This window comes from Branchiostoma floridae, chromosome 13, assembly GCF_000003815.2.
Source record: "Branchiostoma floridae strain S238N-H82 chromosome 13, Bfl_VNyyK, whole genome shotgun sequence".
Classification (NCBI taxonomy): domain Eukaryota; kingdom Metazoa; phylum Chordata; class Leptocardii; order Amphioxiformes; family Branchiostomatidae; genus Branchiostoma; species Branchiostoma floridae.
Genome location: NC_049991.1, coordinates 14,354,624 through 14,372,989, shown reverse-complemented (window position 1 = coordinate 14,372,989; position 18,366 = coordinate 14,354,624). Strand labels below are relative to the sequence as shown.

Sequence of the window (18,366 nt, the reverse complement as noted above, 5' to 3'; positions counted from 1 at the left end):
GGAGAATAGTATGGTCCCTGTCGTACGCCCCGCGAACCATGACCATCATGTTTTTGTTTTTTGCTGGGGGGGGGGGGCGGTTATTGGCTGGCTCGTCTTTGTTGACTTTTGTGCGCCACGTGGTACTAACACTAGTAGAAGCGGAAAATGCCACTGCACTTCGATTGGCAGGGTGAGCACATGCCGCTTGCTCAGCTCAGGCTAAGCTCGAGGGTGGCGACGGCTCGTCACCGTTTCATCCTTGCCCGGAAGCAGAGAGACAAGCGGAACGGCAACGCCAGAGAAGAAGATGTTGGGTTCGGCTCTGGTTGAGGCGCCGACCCATGTTTGGGTTCTACGATACGCTGATGAGCAAGCTATAAATGCGAGAACACTGTTGCAACTTTAAGTCATTTGTGCGCATGGTGTCTCAAATGTTCTATGACCTGCTCATACGTGTGAGACCTTCCATTGAGAAGAGTAGAAAGTGAGTTTTTTTACTGATGATATTTCCCTAATATTTTCCCCGCCGGGACCCCGGTTCAATTTAAGTCCGACTTAAAACCAACCGGGGCCTCGCCCGAGGCCAAAAATAACCCGGAAGCCGCTGGGAGACCCACAGGACACCCACCGGAAGAGCCAAAAAACAGTCCGTAACTTACCCGCTCGGGTCCCTATGTGGAAATGTGACCATGGCCCAAATTGTCCCGTTCGATCAACCGAGGGACCCCGTCAGCGGCCCTGGCGGTGTTCCGGGATGACACAACGGATGCAATAGTTTGTAATGCAATAAGGTTGAGCCTGTACCGTCGAGTACCGTCGGGATGCCGGGCGGGTACTGGGTGGGTACTGTAGGGGAGCCTGTCGATGTGTCCACGATTAGTTGACGGCTTTGATTCGGCGTATTTTCCTGCCCGGGGCCCGGTTGATTTTAAGTTCGTCTAAGAATCAACCGGGGCCCCGCCCGAGCCCCAAACTAGCCCGGCAGCCGCCGGGGGTCTCACGGGGTCCCGCCCGAAAGTGCAACAAATCAGCCCCTAACCTACCCGGCCGGACCCCTTTGTGTAAATGTGACGTTAGCATAATGGATATAGAGTGTTGAGCGCCAAAAATTGGATTTGCATGACCTTGTGACTTGAATATGATCCATGGTGTAAATGTTTGACTTAAAGACAACAAATATACGTTTCCGTACCAATGAAATTCGTTTAAGCTACCAATGTGATATGGTTGCTCAATAGTCGTCTCCTCAGTGGAGAGGGGTTTTAAACTTTGATACCGTGCCATGTTATGGAAATCTCGGGAGTATGGGTTGTGCAGCTGAACTTGCCTTATGATAAACTGTGATTTTTTGTACTGAGTTTTTGCATCCTTTATATTCTGTAGGTGAGAAGGGTGAGCCAGGTGAGAAGGGCCGGAGAGGAGCTCCAGGCGAGACAGGTCCGGTCGGACCGGCAGGTGAAAAGGGAGACAAAGGTGAGCAGGGACCGGCAGGTGAGAAGGGGATACCTGGAAACCTACTCACTCCACCTGTCGTGGCGTTCTCCGTGGCAAGAACGACCAGCCTTAGAAATCCTGGGGTGGACACGGTGCTGACGTATGACGTCATCCTTAGCAACGTGGGCGAGGACTACGACGAAGAGACGGGGAAGTTTGTCGCAGAGGTGGGAGGCGTCTACTTTTTCACTTTCACCGGCATGACAGTCTGGTCACCTGGGAAAGACTACTTCATCAGTCTGAAGAAGAACGGAGAGAAGGTGGTCAACCTGCACGAACACAACGGCAACGAACGTCAGCACCAGTCCAGCAGTAACAGCGCCATCTTTCAGCTGCAGGCTGGGGACGAGGTTTGGGTGGAGATGAAGGGATTCGACAACAGTTTGTTTAGTAATGACGACTGTTACCTCACGTTTAGCGGGTTCCTCATCCACGCTGTCTGAGAGTAGTAGGCATCCTTCCATCTTTCCAGATGATGGTAGCACTCTCTCCTTGAAGTTATGGCGATTGACAGCGTCTACTGTGGGACTGTAGCCCAATCCTGACTGAGAGTAAGGTCAAGGAAAACCATGTGTCATACAGAAATGTCTAAGGTGCGCGGTCACATAGGTCGTGAGATCGTCGTACGATCGCTATCTTCGGGCATTTTGGAGAACAATCGTGTACGTCTCCTACAACGTTCAACTGTTTTGGTACACAAAACGCTGTTTTGGACCCATGTCGGTGGTTCGCTCTGTCGTGTCCGACGACCTGCTTGAAAATCCTATGGCATCAAAGTCGTACGACGATCGCACGACCTATGTGACCGCGCCCTCACAAACGTTATATGATTACAAACTAGGGGTATCATTAGAATAGGCATGCATGTTTCTTGCAAAAGTTCAGCTATATTGTTACCGAAAAGGCTGTCTTAGATCCTTGACGGCGCTTGGTTCTGTCATGCACGACCTGTTTGAAAATCCTACGAAATCAAATCATACGACGACCTACCGCGAATGTGACTGCACTTTGGTTTCAGAAGACATAATCATAGTAATAGATATTTGCGTAGAATAGAATAGAAGCCGAATCTTTGTTTTCCTATGGAAATATTGTATTGTGGTTTGTAGTGTTTGTGATATTCTTGGTTATATTGAGTTAAATCCATTGTTTTGACAACTGATGTTTATGGAAAATAAAATCTTTCTTCAAGTTCTTGAATGAAAACAATTTGCCCTACAATGATTGAAGTGCACTTTGGTTTTCGAAGCCATGCGTTACAAAAATGTAAAACCTTTGTGATCCTATGGTTTTGAGTCATCAGTAATTTATTCTCCTACATGTCCGGTTGTAGCTATAGAGGAGGAATAGCTCTTTTCGTTTATCAAGAAAACAGCTTGGTATATGTCCATTTTGTAGACAATGTTGTGTTTGTCTTTACTGATGTTGATCGGAAACATGGGCTTGAAATCTCAACATCAGAAACTTGAATAAATGTGTTCTTTCTTGTCTAAATGGCTCTTTTAAGCTGTTATCAAATTTATAGTGTCAATTTCAGAGAGTAATCGATTTCTATATTGTAGCATCGATCTACACAATCCGCACCATTTGATTACCTACTGATTGGCTCAAGTCAGGGTAATCGACAAGCTAGGCTATATAACTTTTCATTCATCCCGTTGCGTCCTTGGAGACGCATGGCACTATGGGTAGCTCAAGGGGCAAACAAAATATATTACCATGAAAATATGTATGGACCGGATCGGACACAGATTGTCAGCGTAATGATTTTGTTTCCTCCGAGCTACCCAAAGTGCAATAGAATAGTGCAATGTATCTCCCATCATCATTGAAAAAGTCTATTTGATTTCATGGCGCATCGTATCATACGCAACGAGCCAACACTTGCTTTCTTGGTCGTGCTCTTTCTCCCTTGCAGCCTCAGCGAATCTATACCACTGAGTGCTGACTACAGTCCCCGTCAAAATATATCACCTGCAAATATTAATGAGTTCTCGCTGTCAGCGTGTCTTGAACTGAATGATGATTGCTACGAGTAAGTGCACTGGTTTGCACAGTACCTGGCTTGTTCAACAGTTCATACGCTCAACATTGTAAGTGGAAAGGTGATGACAAACGGAACATAACATTGGTTCTCTAGGATTTTGTAACTAAGTTACGCTCAGGTAAGGGAACCCAGAAGCAAGAAGACCTCGCAGTATCCCTTTTAAGATCTGCTAGATGACTGAGTATGCCAAGAAACATACCTTTGGACCTATCTATACAGCCATATCAACCAACCTGTATATCCTTAGACATATGGGTGAAGTGCACACAAATCACGGCGTTTTAACACACGGCTAACACACATATCCAACTCCAAACATTCGGCAGGTGAATGTATGAGGATATCTCGGCAACAGGTGAGAAATCTGCTAATGGGCAAATAAAGATCAAGACAGACTGTCATCACATCGAAAATATTTTGGCAAAGCTTTTGTATTCCGGTTTAATTTTTCATACATGATCAAATAGCCATATGACTCTCTTCCACAGCAAATATAGGTTACCATGGTGGGTGGCAAACAAAGTTACAGAAACGTCTGTTAATCAGTCCAGGTAAATGTAACCCTCGCCAGAAGTGGTACCCGTACATTTGTGAATACTGCAACGCTTCAAAATGGCCCAAACAAAAGTTTTCGCTGTTGTTGCTTTTCTTCTCGGTGCATTGATGATCCAGACTCTTGCCGAAGAGGCACATGAAGAGGATGGTTCCTGCTCCAAACAGTTCAACAACAACCAGAACATCACGGTGGTGGCCGCACCCGGGCCTGTCGGGCCTAAAGGAGACATGGGACCCAGAGGTACGAAGTAAACACGTTCAAAATGAAAGTTTAATAGGCTGAAATGTATATTTGACGTTGAAGATTATGCTCGAAATTCTCTTAAACCTACCTATCTCCGCTCCTTGCAAGCCTTGCTAAACGGTTGTGAAAGCAAAGTTGCCTGTCCAAGATTGATTTTCTGTGTTACGATTTTCAGGCCATGGCGGAACGCCAGGTGAGAAGGGCGTGAGAGGCGCGCCAGGTAAGCTGGGTCCGGTCGGACCGGCAGGTGAGAAGGGAGACACAGGTGAACAGGGACTGGCAGGTGCGAAGGGAGCACCTGGTACCAGCCCACCTGCTCCACCTGTCGTGGCGTTTTCCGTGGCCAGAACGACCAAACTTGAGAAGCCTTCGTCTAATACGGTGGTGACGTATGACGTCATCCTTAGCAATGTGGGCGGGGCCTACAACCAGGAGACGGGGAAGTTTGTGGCTACAGTCGGAGGCGTCTACTTCTTCACGTTCACTGGTATGACACCGAATTCCGGATCCAGTTCCAACTACTACGTCCGTCTCATGAAGAATGGTGCAAAGATGGTTAGTCTGCACGAGAACAACGGCAGAAGCCCCCAGCACCAGTCCAGCAGTAACAGCGCTATCTTGCAGCTCCAGCCTGGGGACGAGGTTTGGGTTGAGCTGGATTCTAACGGTCGTAGTTTGTTTAGCAGCGGTAACAGGTACCTCACTTTTAGTGGGTTCCTCATACACGCCGCTTGAGTGATAGATTTGTGTATGAAGAGTGATGAGTCGTCCTGAGTTAAAACCATAAACACTTCCATTTGCAATGTCAATTCTACTTTAGAATTAGAAATATTCGAATTACAATAATGGTGCACAACAATGATTTTGTGTAACAGTTACCGTATCTGTAATCTTCATGAATATTTGTTGTCACGCGCTCTTTCTGAACCGTATAGCTTGCCTTTTTATAGTTAAGGTTCATTTTCAAGTTCATGCCTGGAGGCTAATTGCAGGTACATGATAGAAACATCTATAGGAGACATACATTTGACAATGGACAGTGATTAACATTATCAGGAAAAGGGGCTAGTCCATGCAATGCTATTGTTGGTTATTTCTAAACAAGTTGGGTTTGACTTCTTTTTTTTTGGAAGCAGAGGAAGACGAAAAGTCCCACATTTTATATCCAGACTTGATGTACCTACGTACATGTATTGTGCTTGGAAGTGAATTAAAGTGATTTGATGGCATGTTGCTTGCTTGAAGTGTCTTCGTTTATCTGCAGGTCACTACCTCCCGTTTTTATATCATAGGCGCCATCAATCATCCATACTGTCATATAACTTTCTGGTGTTTTTTCATCATAAGCCGGCCAATCGCGCACAACCTTCCAACAGACGCTGCTGTGTTAAGAAACCGTGACGTCAAAAGAACGTGACAATCCGAAGAAAATGGCATCGACATTGTAAAACGCAAATATTTTCACCACGTTTTATGCCCTTAAAGATACCAAGGGGGTTATATATTCTCTATACATCCTCCTTGAAGATACCACAAAAGGTGGTTCCAATACCAATGTCCAAAATAACAAAAGGCTGCAATCACTCACTATGACTTGGGCAGAAGGTTTGATGGTTTTATGTTTCTCTTGATTTATTCTAAACGTCTTTTCAAGTGACCCAGGCCAGTGACTATGTTCCTCGACACACACGAGTTACCAAGGTATGTGAGTATCACAGAACACTTGTGAAACAGTTCAACAACAACCAGAACATCACAGTGGCGGCTATATCAATAAAGATGATGTCAACTCCCTCCAACTTCAACAGGTGTTTCCAATACCAATGACAAATATAACAAAGACTCGCCCAGTCCTGTCGGAGATTCAAAAATTTACACCTTTATATCCAAGCATCAGCCGCTTCCAAAACCAATGCTTTCATCTCTGTGACATTGACAGATCGTTTCATTGTTTTATTTCCCTCTTGATTCATTTTCAACACATTTTCAAATGATCAAGAACACTGACTCCAGTTATTAGACAAACAAAGTTACCAAGGTACGTAAGTATCACTGAACACTTGTGAACCCGTCCAGACAGTTTTAACTCTCGTTACAAGCAGGACGTACATTGAGACTTTTATTGCTGTTGAATCACATCAAAATGGCTCAAGCAAGACTGCTGGTTTCTGTCGTCGTTCTTCTCGGCACATTGATAATCCAGACACTCGCCGAAGAGGCACATGAAGAGGATGGTTCCTGCTCCAAACAGTTCTACAACAACCAGAACATCACGGTGGTGGCCGCGCCCGGGCCTGTCGGGCCTAAAGGGGACATGGGACCCAGAGGTACGAAGTAAACACGTTCAAAATGAAACTTATGCTGAAATGTATCTTTGACGTTGAAGATTATGCTCGAGTTTCTCTCGAAGCAACCTATCTCAACTCCTTGCAAGCATTAGTTAAACCTTTGTGACAGCAAAGTTGCCTGTCTGAGACTGATTTTCTGTGTTACGATTTTCAGGCCATGGTGGAACGCCAGGTGAGAAGGGTGTGAGAGGTGCGCCAGGTAAGCTGGGTCCCGTCGGACCGGCAGGTGAGAAGGGAGATAAGGGTGAAAAGGGACTGGCAGGTGAGAAGGGAGCACCTGGTACCACCCCAGCTGTCGTGGCGTTTTCCGTGGTGCGAACCAATAGCCTTACAAATCCTTTGGTGAACACAGTGCTGACGTATGACGTCATCCTTAGCAACGTGGGCGGGGCCTACAACCAGGAGACGGGGAAGTTTGTGGCTGCAGTCGGAGGCGTCTACTTCTTCACCTTTACTGGTATGACACAGAATCTACCTAACACCAACTACTTCGTCTAATGAAGAACGGTGCAAAGATGGTTGGTCTGCACGAGCACAACGGCGGACAAGCTCATCGCCAGTCCAGCAGTAACAGCGCCATCCTGCAGCTGCAGCCTGGGGACGAGGTTTGGGTGGAGGTGGACTCTAGCGGTCGTAGTTTGTTTAGCAGCGGTAACGGGTACCTCACTTTTAGTGGGTTCCTCATCCACGCCGTTTGAGTGATAGTTTTGTGTATAAAAAGTGATGAGTCGTACTGAGTTAAATTATAAACAATCTACTTAAGAATTAGAAATATTCGAATTACAACAATTGTGTACAACAATGATTTTGTGTAACAGTTACCGTATCTGTAATCGTCATGAATATTTGTTGTCACGCGCTCTTTCAGAACCGTATAGCTTGCCTTTTTATAGTTAAGGTTTATTTTCAAGTTCATGCCTGGAGGCGAATTGCAGGTACATGATAGAAACATCTATAGGAGACATACATTTGACAATGGACAGTGATTAACATTATTGTAAAAAGAGATTAGTCCAATACTAGTGTTGGCTATTTCTAAACGGGTTGGGTTTGACGTCTTTTTGGAAGCAGAGGAAGATGAAAAGCCCCACTTTTTATATCCAGACCTGATGTACCTATTGCCTTTGGAAGTGAATTAAAGTGATTTGATGGCATGTTGTTTGCTTGAAGTGTCTTCGTTTATCCGCAGGTCACTACCTCGCGTTTGTTATATCATAGGCGCCATCAATCATCCATACTGTCATAAAACTTTCTGGTGTTTTCTCATCATAAGCCGGCCAATCGCGCACAACCTTCCAACAGACGCTGCTGTGTTAAGAAACCGTGACGTCAAAAGGACGTGACAATCCGAAGAAAAAATGGCATCGAGATTGTAATATGCACATATCTGCACCTTTTATGCCCATAAAGATACCAAGACAAAAGGCGTTTTCAATACCAATAACCGAAATGCTGATAAAGTAACAAAAGGCTCCAATCACTCAATATGACATTGACAGAAGGTTTGAGGGTTTTATTTCTCTCTTGATTTATTTCAAACCTTTTTTTCAAGTGACCAAGACCAGTGGCTATGTTCCTCGACAAACACGAGTTACCAAGGTGCGCGTGTATCACTGAACACCTGTGAACCCATCCAGACAGTTGGGACTCTCGTTACAAGCAGGGCGTATATCGAAACGTTGTTTTTTTTGCTGTTAAAACACACAAAAATGGCTCAAGCAAGACTGCTGGTTTCTGTCGTCGTTCTTTTCGGCACATTGATGACCCAGACTCTCGCCGAAGAGGCACATGAAGAGGATGGTTCCTGCTCTAAACAGTTCAACAACAACCAGAACATCACGGTGGTGGCCGCGCCCGGGCCTGTCGGACCTAAAGGGGACATGGGACCCAGAGGTACGGAGTAAACACGTTCAAACTGAAACTTATGCTGAAATGTATCTTTGATGTTGAAGATTATGCTCGAGATTCTCTCGAAGCTACCTATGTCAACTCCTTGCAAGCATTAACTAAACCTTTGTGACAGCAAAGTTGCGAATCCGAGATTAATTTTCTGTGTAACGATTTTCAGGCTATGTCGGAACGCCAGGTGAGAAGGGCATGATGGGCGCACCAGGTAAGCTGGGTCCGGTCGGACCGGCAGGTGAGAAGGGAGACAAAGGTGAACAGGGACCGGCAGGTGAGAAGGGCACCAGCCCTCCTGCCCCACCTGTTGTGGCGTTTTCCGTGGTGCGAACCACCAGCCTTGTAAATCCTGAGGTGAACACAGTGCTGACGTATGGCGTCATCCTTAGCAACGTGGGCGGGGCCTACAACCAGGAGACGGGGAAGTTTGTGGCTACAGTCGGAGGCGTCTACTTCTTCACCTTTACTGGTATGACACAGAATCTACCTAACACCAACTACTTCGTCCGTCTAATGAAGAATGGCGCAAAGATGGTTGGTCTGCACGAGAACAACGGCGGAAGCCCCCACTACCAGTCCAGCAGTAACAGCGCCATCCTGCAGCTTCAACCTGGGGACGAGGTTTGGGTGGAACTGGCCTCTGGGGGTCGCAGTTTGTACAGTGATGGAAACAGGTTCCTCACGTTTAGTGGATTCCTTATCCACTCGTACTGACCAGAAGACCGAGGTCACCGTTTTGTGCGCCAATGTAGAACCTATTCTGAACCTAGGTGACCAGCGTTGCATGGTGGTAGAATGATTTTATAAAATGTAACAGGACTTAGGTATTATGGCTGTGTCTAGCTAGTATTATGTAGTCCAAATTGACGAGTTGTAAGTCGACGTTAACACGACTATTCTACTGCCCCACGGGTCATCTGTTGGTCCGTGGATTCGAGCATTACAACCTTATAGGCTTGAGATATGATACATTTGCATCATATGAGTCATAGTGTCCTCCGTAAAGTGTAGCTTTTTAAACTATTTCTCTCTGTGATATTATTGATCATTAAGTGTGTGGCATGGTCCTGAGAGCAGTAGTTGAAATATGGTTCAATAAATTGCACTGTACTTATCGAAGTTGTCATTTCCTACTTAAGAGATTTATTAATTGTTTACGATGTTAAAGAAATATGTGGTTTAACTACCGTTGCTTGCAACAGTTTTGTGTCCGTTGATATCCATGTATATAAGTGTAAACAGTATAGGCGTCCTGCGAATTTCGCTCTATCATAATCAATATAAGTTCCACAGTTCAATAGACGAAGATAAAGGCTGATCGAGAGTTGGCAACCTTTCACCTAGTCTCTACTAAGACTCCCGCCTGGCCGAATAGGGGACTTTGGACAAATTAGGAATAAAAGTCTTGTAGGAGTTAATAGGCCTAGTTGTGTGTTGGCCGGCCTGACGGTCGCAAACTGTAATCCTCGGCCATCTACCTCCTCTGGCGTGTTTTCCGTCTTAGGCTTAGGTCACATTTTAAAAAAGGGGCCCGACCGGGCAGCTTTTGAAAGCGAAATTATATAACAGACATCAAAATACAAGAAATGTCAAAATAAGATTCAAGGGCATAGTATGTATATTTTTCTAGATGTATAATTTGATTTTTTTTGTTTCTTAAAACATCGCGGCCGGGCCCCGCTTTGGAAATGTGACCTAAGCCTTATTTGGCCAATTTCTGCTATTTTTCCAGCGACCTGTGGAGCCTGCTAGAGGCTACCTTCCACCCTTTAGTAGATGTTTGTTACATGTGGACTCTGTTCCCTAATTCATAGCTTGTGGGCCTCGAGTGTCACGCTGCAGCAAAATGGCGAAAAACAGAGTTTTGGCCATCGTCTTGATTTTTTTCGGCACATTGATAACACAGACTCTAGCAGTAGAGGACAAGGTAGAAGAGGGCTCCTGCTCCAAACAGTTCTACAACAACCAGAACATCACGGTGGTGGCCGCGCCCGGGCCTGTCGGACCTAAAAGGGACATGGGACCCCGAGGTACGGAGTAAACAAGTTGCAAACAAACTTATGCTGAAATGTATCTTTAAGTTTGAAGATTATGCTCGAGATTCTATTGAAGCTATCTCAACTCCTTGCAAGCATTAGTTAAACTTTTGTGACAGCAAAGTTGCCTGTCTGAGATTGATTTTCTGTGACACGATTTTCAGGCCATGGCGGAACGCCAGGTGAGAAGGGTCCCGTCGGACCGGCAGGTGGGAAGGGAGATAAAGGTGAACAGGGACCAGCAGGTGAGAAGGGAGCACCTGGTACCAGCCCACCTGCTCCACTTGTCGTGGCGTTTTCCGTGGCCAGAACGACCAAACTTGAGAAGCCTTCCTCCCATACGGTGGTGACATATGACGTCATCCTTAGCAACGTGGGCGGGGCCTACAACCAGGAGACGGGGAAGTTTGCTGCTGCAGTCGGAGGCGTCTACTTCTTCACCTTTACTGGTATGACAGAGAATCTACCCAACACCAACTATTTCGTCCGTCTGATGAAGAATGGTGCGCCGATGGTTGGTCTGTACGAGCATACCGGCGAAAGATCCCAAATCCATTCCAGCTGTAACAGCGCTATCCTGCAGCTTCAGCCTGGGGACGAGGTTTGGGTGCAGTTGTGGAGCGGTTACAGTTTGAACAGTAATCAGTATAGGTACCTCACGTTTTCCGGGTTTCTCATCCACGCAGATTGACAGACATGCTAACACACAGAATACATGGACAGTGTCCATTGGACAAAAATGAATGCATGTATTTTACATCCTGGAGAAATTAAGTAGAATGAATTGAAGATCATTAAATGTAAAGTAGTCAATAAGATGAATCTATTAGTGGATTTAATCGTACCATTTGGGAAAAACACTACTTACGTATCCTCTACATCCCGTGTGCATCATAATGATGATGTAGATATCTTGTGGGGCGACATATTCTCAATTTTATCCCTACTTTATTCGAAATCGTCGTAATCATCATTTTCATTATAATTATGAAACGTTGGGATAAAAATTGGAGAAAGGGAATTCACCGATAGATGAACCCAACAGGTAAACGTGATTCTCTAATCGTTGGCTCGCCTCTGCAACAGGCCTCTCGCACTGGAAGGTATAATTGAGGTCAGGGGACCGCGAAAGGAGCAATGAATCTCCGCAGTGTGTAGTCAGGCGGTGATTAAACGCCCTGTGTGATGTGTGGAGCACTCGCTTGGCCCGATAGACTGCGCCGTGGACTCTATATTCCGCGGTCGTCCCGCACCAAGTGAGTTGTTAGGGTTCGTGTCACGTCTATGGAGAGCAATAAAATAGCATGGAGAGCGTGTGGACTGTGCTGATATTTCACCTGTTTATTCACCGCATTCGGCCCTCTGAAAGAAACTGCTTACGCTGTATCATAAATACAGGATTTTGTACAAACAACCACGGAATGTACCATCTACCACGTACTGAATTAGGGTGAATCGAAATTTCTATTTTGCAGGGAAAAACACTGACGTTGAAGGGTAGAATATTTGGTTATTAATTGCAAAGGAGTCATTTGTTTCTACCAAGGACTTGGCTGCATTTTGTCAGAACGTCGCGCGGTGGAGATTCCCATGTCCTGTCGCATACGGCACTGTTTCCTCTCCGTGAAATTCACCGTTATCAAGGAGCTTCTGTCTTCAAGTTCAACAGCAAAATCGTCCATATCTTTCCACCATTGAATTTTTGTCAATTTCACAGTAGATTTTTAAAAATGATCTTTATTGACACAACAAAAATGCAGCGACTTTCGTAAGGTCTACTACAACTACAAACAGGTGTATACAATTAACTATCTACATGAATCTCTATGAATAAGTATCAATATATCAACATGATGAGTCTAGAGTAGCATTTACACAATTGGTTCTAAGGTCTAGACATTTATTGATATATTTACCAATGTGTACACAGTAAGTGTTATCTCCTCCTAGGATGTAGCTGAATTCATCTAGCAAACAGAACGTATTTTTTTTTTGAGCAAGCGGAAAACAGCTTTGAGCGTTTATCATTTTATCGTGAACAATCCATGATAAAGTGACGCTCATCTTCAACCTTATTAAAGAAGGCCAGTTTATTTTGCAAATTTATCATATTGATTTAATTCTATTCATTGCATTTTTTTTTAAATCAGTAATGCTAAGATAAACCTGATGGCTGCTTTTACGATCTGGTTTGGTGTGGGCTTATTCTTATAGCGTGGTACAAATTATAGGAAATAATACTGTTGGCGCGTCCCTTCGGAATGGCAATTTTCGGAGCATAACAACTAGGTTATGGAAACACCATGATTGCTGGCTCTCCAAAATAACTGTAACATCAAAGCAACCACTTGTATATAGGTACTACAACACGTGATATTGTTCTCACTTAGAGCGCAAATATTGGGAATTAGATATTACTTGAATACAGCTTAGAAGCCAAGATGTCCACGCTCAGCCATGTGTAATCTGACACCATTATTTCCGGATGCGCGAGTCCTTCACAGCTACGTCATCAATTATTCAGGGCCTGGTTGATGGCTGGGGTCGTTCCCAGAATGCAGCGGGTTTAGTGATCGATGATTTCAATGAGTCGTCATTTCCGGCGAATCCCAGTGTTTTAGGGATCGTTATTACGGCCCGTCCTCACAGGACACCGCGTCACGTGCCTCTGGTAGGTTACTCCCGCCCTTCTGGCGAGGCCTCACATGGGGGAAACTGGGATATGAAAAAATCCTCAGTAAACCATTTTATGAAAGTATGCCATGTATTTCAATGGAATTAGATATATGCTAAAATCACATATAAAACAAGCTCTTTAAGGTCGCGAATTTCATCGATCTGCGTTTGGGAAAACATTACAAGGCATTAGCTGCAATAAACTGTACAGTATAAATTTCAGGATAAAACATCGATGCATTACGAAACGATTATATACTTTAAGGTCATATAACTCAGCTACGAGGTCAATTTGAGTGATGTGAAAATAATAGACGAAGCGAAATTGAGTAAACTGACAACCCCCATCTGCAGCCTCTAATTCCCCCTAACGGATGATATCACCGAGAATATGGCGGACCGGCAGCAGCAGCAGACGGCTTCCACGGCGACCCAGCAGGCAAAGCCGGCGGTGAACGGAGCCGCCCCACGCCCCGCGCCCGCCGAGACACAGCGACAAGAGTCCGTACACCTGGACTACGACGAGAGCATCATACACAAGGTGAGAAGCATGGCCTCCTTCCCCCCTTGTCCTCCTCCCATCCCAGAATCCTACGCCAGGTGAGAATAGTCACGCGCCCGGCGACAAATGTGGGCCCGGCTTTCGGCCTGAATAAAGAAATGTAGCGTCAGATGGCGCACCTCTATCTGGGCTAAGATAAACCAGGGCATTAAACTGGGTAATTCTGCACGTATTTGCACCCTAGCGCAAGACTGTCCGAAGGGCGAAGACTGAACGTTCATGCACAGGCCCCGTTACTCTATTAGCCTGAATGGGAGACATGTCCGCAATTTGGGGTTTACAACTAATGGCTTGATGGTCCGAGTGGTCGGTTGGGTAATCAAAAGGGGTACATCAATTTTGGGGGATGGAAAAATTCACCTCGTAATATAAGTCAAACATCTTATCACCAAAACTGTCGTATCTCATTTTGATAGCAAAACATGCGCCGGTTTTAGTCGGGCTAGGTCAACTGTAACGTTGAAGCTACCAGGAACTCAGAGGTGCGCATTATAATGAAACTAACTGCATGTAGGCATTAAGAAAGTCTAACAGTAAAGTCTAACTAACGTCTCAAGGTTCCAATTTGGAATCGTTTCAACGATTTGGACAGTCAATGTGCGTCAGCTGCGAATCTGCACCCATTCAGTACGTGATGCCAACTATCAGGCCTCTATCACAGTCACACGCACCGATCGATCAATTTTATGACACGAGCGTTCAGATAATTACAATCATAGCATCTGATTTACGGCATTCCCGCATCACCCGACAAGCTAGGACGTCAAAAACCCGTTCGGAACCTGCGGAATGTTATCAGACAAATGAAAACAATAACACGTATCCACGCAGACAGGGAAGCATCATAGGGTTAAGGAATTTGATTCCGTTCGACCTTGAATGACCTTGAAAGTCAAACAAGAAGCGGCATCAATAAGCGGAGATGAAATTAGATGGATATGGTAAAAGTGATTTGAATTTGAATAAAAGAACAGGTTGCATTGATAAATCTCGGCTTTATAGTGTCATTGTCGTGATCTTTTAAAATGAGCTGATGTTATTTTTACAACGTTAGTGAGGCATTCGGATATAGTATATGTTAGTATAGGTGGTATGCATACGTAGACAAACAGTGAACGTAGATTAGGAATATCGGTAATCGTATGAGCTTCTTTGATCTCTATGGGGGTGTGAAGAGTTAGCACGCAAGTCGGCCTTAACTCCAATGGATCTGTGTCGTGTTTCAATCAGGGTAATGTAATTAGGATTTTCATGAAAATCCCCACTGTGGGGGGGGGGGGGGTGCTATTGTAATTATGCTGTTTTCTCATAGTTATGTAGCATGCAAAGGGCATTCATTAAGACATCTACAAGTCTAAAAGCAGTCGGTACAAGCTTCTCACGTAGCCAGTCGGCGTTGAGTTTAACATTTTCAGTGTGGGCAAGTTTAATAAAATTTCACGCCTTGGCAAAAATTGATGTATGCAGTTCCAATCCCACCCTCACAGGTCACTTCGTCAAAGGCTATGGAAATGATAAAATCCGATTCTACATCAGAAATTGCTAAGCCAGTAATATCAATGTGATGAAATAAAATCTAAGTGCGTACAGGCCGAAAAAGAAAGAACGTATCCACAGAAATGCGTCTTGGGTAGCATTTATTTCGGGAACATACTATACGTTCCAACAAACTAACGTATAAATTACTCCACACAAAAGTAATACAAACCACGGGATCACCAATTATTTATGGGCAGACAAAAGTGTGAAAAATCCTGGTCGCTTTGGCGAGACGTTACGGTTCCAAACGTTTATTCAAAGCCCCTCACAACCCATACTTTACCGCATTGTGTAAAGAAGGACTGTAGGTGATGCGATATGGTGATAATGCCCTCGAACGACCGCTATTTTGAACTTGTCAAGCGTAAATAGTGCTAGCTGTTTCTCTATCTTGTTCTATTGATAATGCTGCCTGGACGATATTAAGAGCTTCTTTGAAAAAGAGGGACCAAAAGTTTTCGGATTCATATCAGGTAGATGCTTACGTAAGAAAAAGTATACGGACAGAGACATGGATAGTCACTACAGAGAATAATAGATAAGTTTAATTAAAAGTAGAGCCAACACGATGCTGATGGATAAGGTAACTTGTTGGGTTATTTCAGAACGCCTATGTATTATTGATGCGTACTTTTATGTGCTTTATAACAAACACAGGTCAAAGAGGTCATGAGTATCGTTCTATATACGCGTGATGGTCACGTCCGTTAGACTATCCTCAGACTTTGCAGGATATTCCCTAGGGGAACCAAATGGGGAATGTATGCTGAGGAGAATTGATTGGAAATTCCATTTGAATTTAAAATTGTCTTCAACTTGACTTTGTCTTACCCGGTGTCCTATTGGACATGCATGAGCTCTTTTGCATTCATAGTTAGGGTATAAAAGACCAGTTTCTCCAGATCACTTCAGTGTCGCTGACGAAAGATTGTGGATGTCATCTGAAACGTCTGACCGTTTCCAAAATCATATCCAGTTGCTTGAGTAACTTGCTGAGAATGTTTTGACAACCGTAAAGGATATATATTTTACGGGATGAGTGTAGAGGAGTTCCATCCCAATAGAAAACAAGGCATGTCAGAAAACATGTCAGAATGCTAAAAATGTTCAGTTGTTCTTGCTTTGTAAATATCGTATTATTTGGCTTAGCTGATATACGATATGATAAGTTCTTAAGATAAAATCTATACTAAGCGTGAAAATGCTATTCAGGATATAGCTGTACTGGTGTCTAGAAGAAATTTGAGGATGGGTGGGTGTGCAACAAGGGCAGAGGAAGCGACTTATCACGACACCCTCACAAAATATGCAATTACCCGCATGGTCTTAGGAAATTACAATCAGGATTATGTGCACTCTTTTCGTACTCAAATGTTGTGACCTCGATAACCACGTGGCCACGAATGTCAATCACTGACCTCATGCGGCAAGGGATGTCGCCATGACAGTTTGCAATGCGTTTGTCTTTTGCCTGCTTGTTTACTCAGGACGAGTACACCCAGTCTCGAGTCTCTAGTTACGTATGTTCTAACTTCTAACATATAATGTTCGCGGTGGATTTAAGTTCACGGTGAAGCGGCCACCGCGAAAACCGCGAACATTAAACCATCGCGAAAGTTTATGCATTTACAGTATGTTGTAACTTCTAGCAGAACACACACGGAAAGGAATAAGGCAATAAAATGGTTAATGATAATCCCCAGTAGGAATAAATATGATGTTCAGTTAGTACATGATAAATGAAAGTACATAATTTGAAAAATGTTAAAGTGCAACAATGTTATCACGTTCAGCACCAAGGACAGCATTAACTGCGAAGACTATTTGTTTTTAAATACAATATATATTCCATGGAGGAATCAACAACTACTTTACATGTTGGGGAAAAATTCTGCAATGTTAAGACATTTATGTGTTGAACATCATATTACATGTGGGAGATAATTATTTCAAGTCTGTGCTAGATCGAAATGTTATTACGTTCAGCACCAAGAACAGCACCAATTGCGAAGACAATTTGCTTAATCACAATACTGTATATTCCTTGGAATAATTACCAATTACTTCAGATGTTGAGAAAAATCAAGTTAAGACATTTATGTATTGGGAGCATCAAATGTGGGAGATAATGCTTTTAAATCTGTGCTAGATCGAAACCGATACTTGAACAAATAACCTATGACAACATGTAGAATATGTGATGTATAAAGTCCGCGATCCAACAGCAAAGATCGACATATTTCAATGTACCTGTTTCAACTGATAATGCTTATTGAATTACAGTGTAACCCCATACCTGTGAACTATTGACCAAAATAGCAAATCCCAGCCGTAGCTGAATGTTGTTGATACAGATTATAACGCACACTACATAGGACTTGCTATATCTAAAATGACAGGACAACATGAAAATTTGATAACACTACCATGCATTATTAATCGCAAGTGCAAAAGTGACCACACTGGTGAAAAGAAATAGCGGCAGAGAAGCGTGGTCATACCATATGGCGTGAGGTTTGTGTTATTTGTATTCCGTGTATACGTTAAGGCACATTTGTAGGTTTGTGGTGGGTGTTATACTTTCCACTGAGGCGGCGACTATTGGTTGATTAGTGATTGACCGTTAAGAGATTAAAACTCCCATTAATAGTTCAAAAGAATTTCATTGATAAAGAAGTGTTGATTGTAGGCTTTGTTTGTTGTCTTTTGAATCCTCAGGGATCATATTCAATGTAATCATGCAAATACAGTTTTGGTGGCTCAATGGACACTCAAAAGTGTCAAATCAGTGGGGAAAATGCCTTATTGAAGTTGACGCTTTTATCAGTATTACACAATAGCATGTCTTTCTTTCACGAAAATCGCTATCCTGAAATATGAAAAAAAGGGAAGAGAGCAACGCAGTGGGTTAAAATGTAAACGGGGAGTGCTAAGGCATATATTTCATTCCAACCAGGGCTTTATCCCGTGTAGCCATTCCC

At 43.9% G+C, this 18,366-nt stretch overlaps 6 protein-coding genes across 6 annotated transcripts in view; all 6 read left to right on the top strand.

Moving 5' to 3' along the window:
• LOC118428442 (complement C1q and tumor necrosis factor-related protein 9B-like) overlaps positions 1–2,948 on the top strand; it is a 3,943-nt gene extending 995 nt beyond the window's left edge. Inside the window, exons 2-3 of the mRNA XM_035838507.1 lie at positions 1,366–1,915; positions 2,022–2,948. Of these exons, the coding sequence (XP_035694400.1) occupies positions 1,366–1,915; positions 2,022–2,025 (554 nt within the window). The 3' untranslated portion in view covers positions 2,026–2,948. The remainder of the gene's footprint in view (positions 1–1,365; positions 1,916–2,021) is intronic.
• The window catches only part of LOC118428538, a 9,864-nt gene extending 4,807 nt beyond the window's left edge, over positions 1–5,057 (top strand). The window contains exons 5-7 of the mRNA XM_035838630.1: positions 1,366–1,913; positions 4,136–4,319; positions 4,498–5,057. Coding sequence (XP_035694523.1) covers positions 1,366–1,913; positions 4,136–4,319; positions 4,498–5,057 — 1,292 coding nt within the window. The remainder of the gene's footprint in view (positions 1–1,365; positions 1,914–4,135; positions 4,320–4,497) is intronic.
• A 1,195-nt stretch (positions 5,058–6,252) lies between these two features.
• Positions 6,253–7,168, top strand: LOC118428537 (complement C1q tumor necrosis factor-related protein 2-like). The gene is made up of 2 exons (XM_035838629.1): positions 6,253–6,649; positions 6,825–7,168. The coding sequence occupies exons 1-2, from the start codon at positions 6,466–6,468 to the stop codon at positions 7,166–7,168; spliced, it is 528 nt and encodes a 175-aa protein (XP_035694522.1). The 5' UTR covers positions 6,253–6,465.
• A 1,099-nt stretch (positions 7,169–8,267) lies between these two features.
• LOC118428443 (complement C1q tumor necrosis factor-related protein 3-like) lies at positions 8,268–9,464 on the top strand. The gene is made up of 2 exons (XM_035838508.1): positions 8,268–8,563; positions 8,739–9,464. Exons 1-2 carry the CDS (start codon positions 8,380–8,382, stop codon positions 9,284–9,286), a joined length of 732 nt encoding a protein of 243 aa, XP_035694401.1. The 5' UTR covers positions 8,268–8,379; the 3' UTR covers positions 9,287–9,464.
• A 954-nt stretch (positions 9,465–10,418) lies between these two features.
• On the top strand, positions 10,419–11,299 carry LOC118428536 (complement C1q-like protein 3). Its single transcript, XM_035838628.1, has 2 exons — positions 10,419–10,602; positions 10,773–11,299. The coding sequence occupies exons 1-2, from the start codon at positions 10,419–10,421 to the stop codon at positions 11,297–11,299; spliced, it is 711 nt and encodes a 236-aa protein (XP_035694521.1).
• A 2,337-nt stretch (positions 11,300–13,636) lies between these two features.
• The window catches only part of LOC118428444 (ras-related protein Rab-37-like), a 75,782-nt gene continuing 71,052 nt past the window's right edge, over positions 13,637–18,366 (top strand). The window contains exon 1 of the mRNA XM_035838509.1: positions 13,637–13,825. Coding sequence (XP_035694402.1) covers positions 13,676–13,825 — 150 coding nt within the window. The 5' untranslated portion in view covers positions 13,637–13,675. The remainder of the gene's footprint in view (positions 13,826–18,366) is intronic.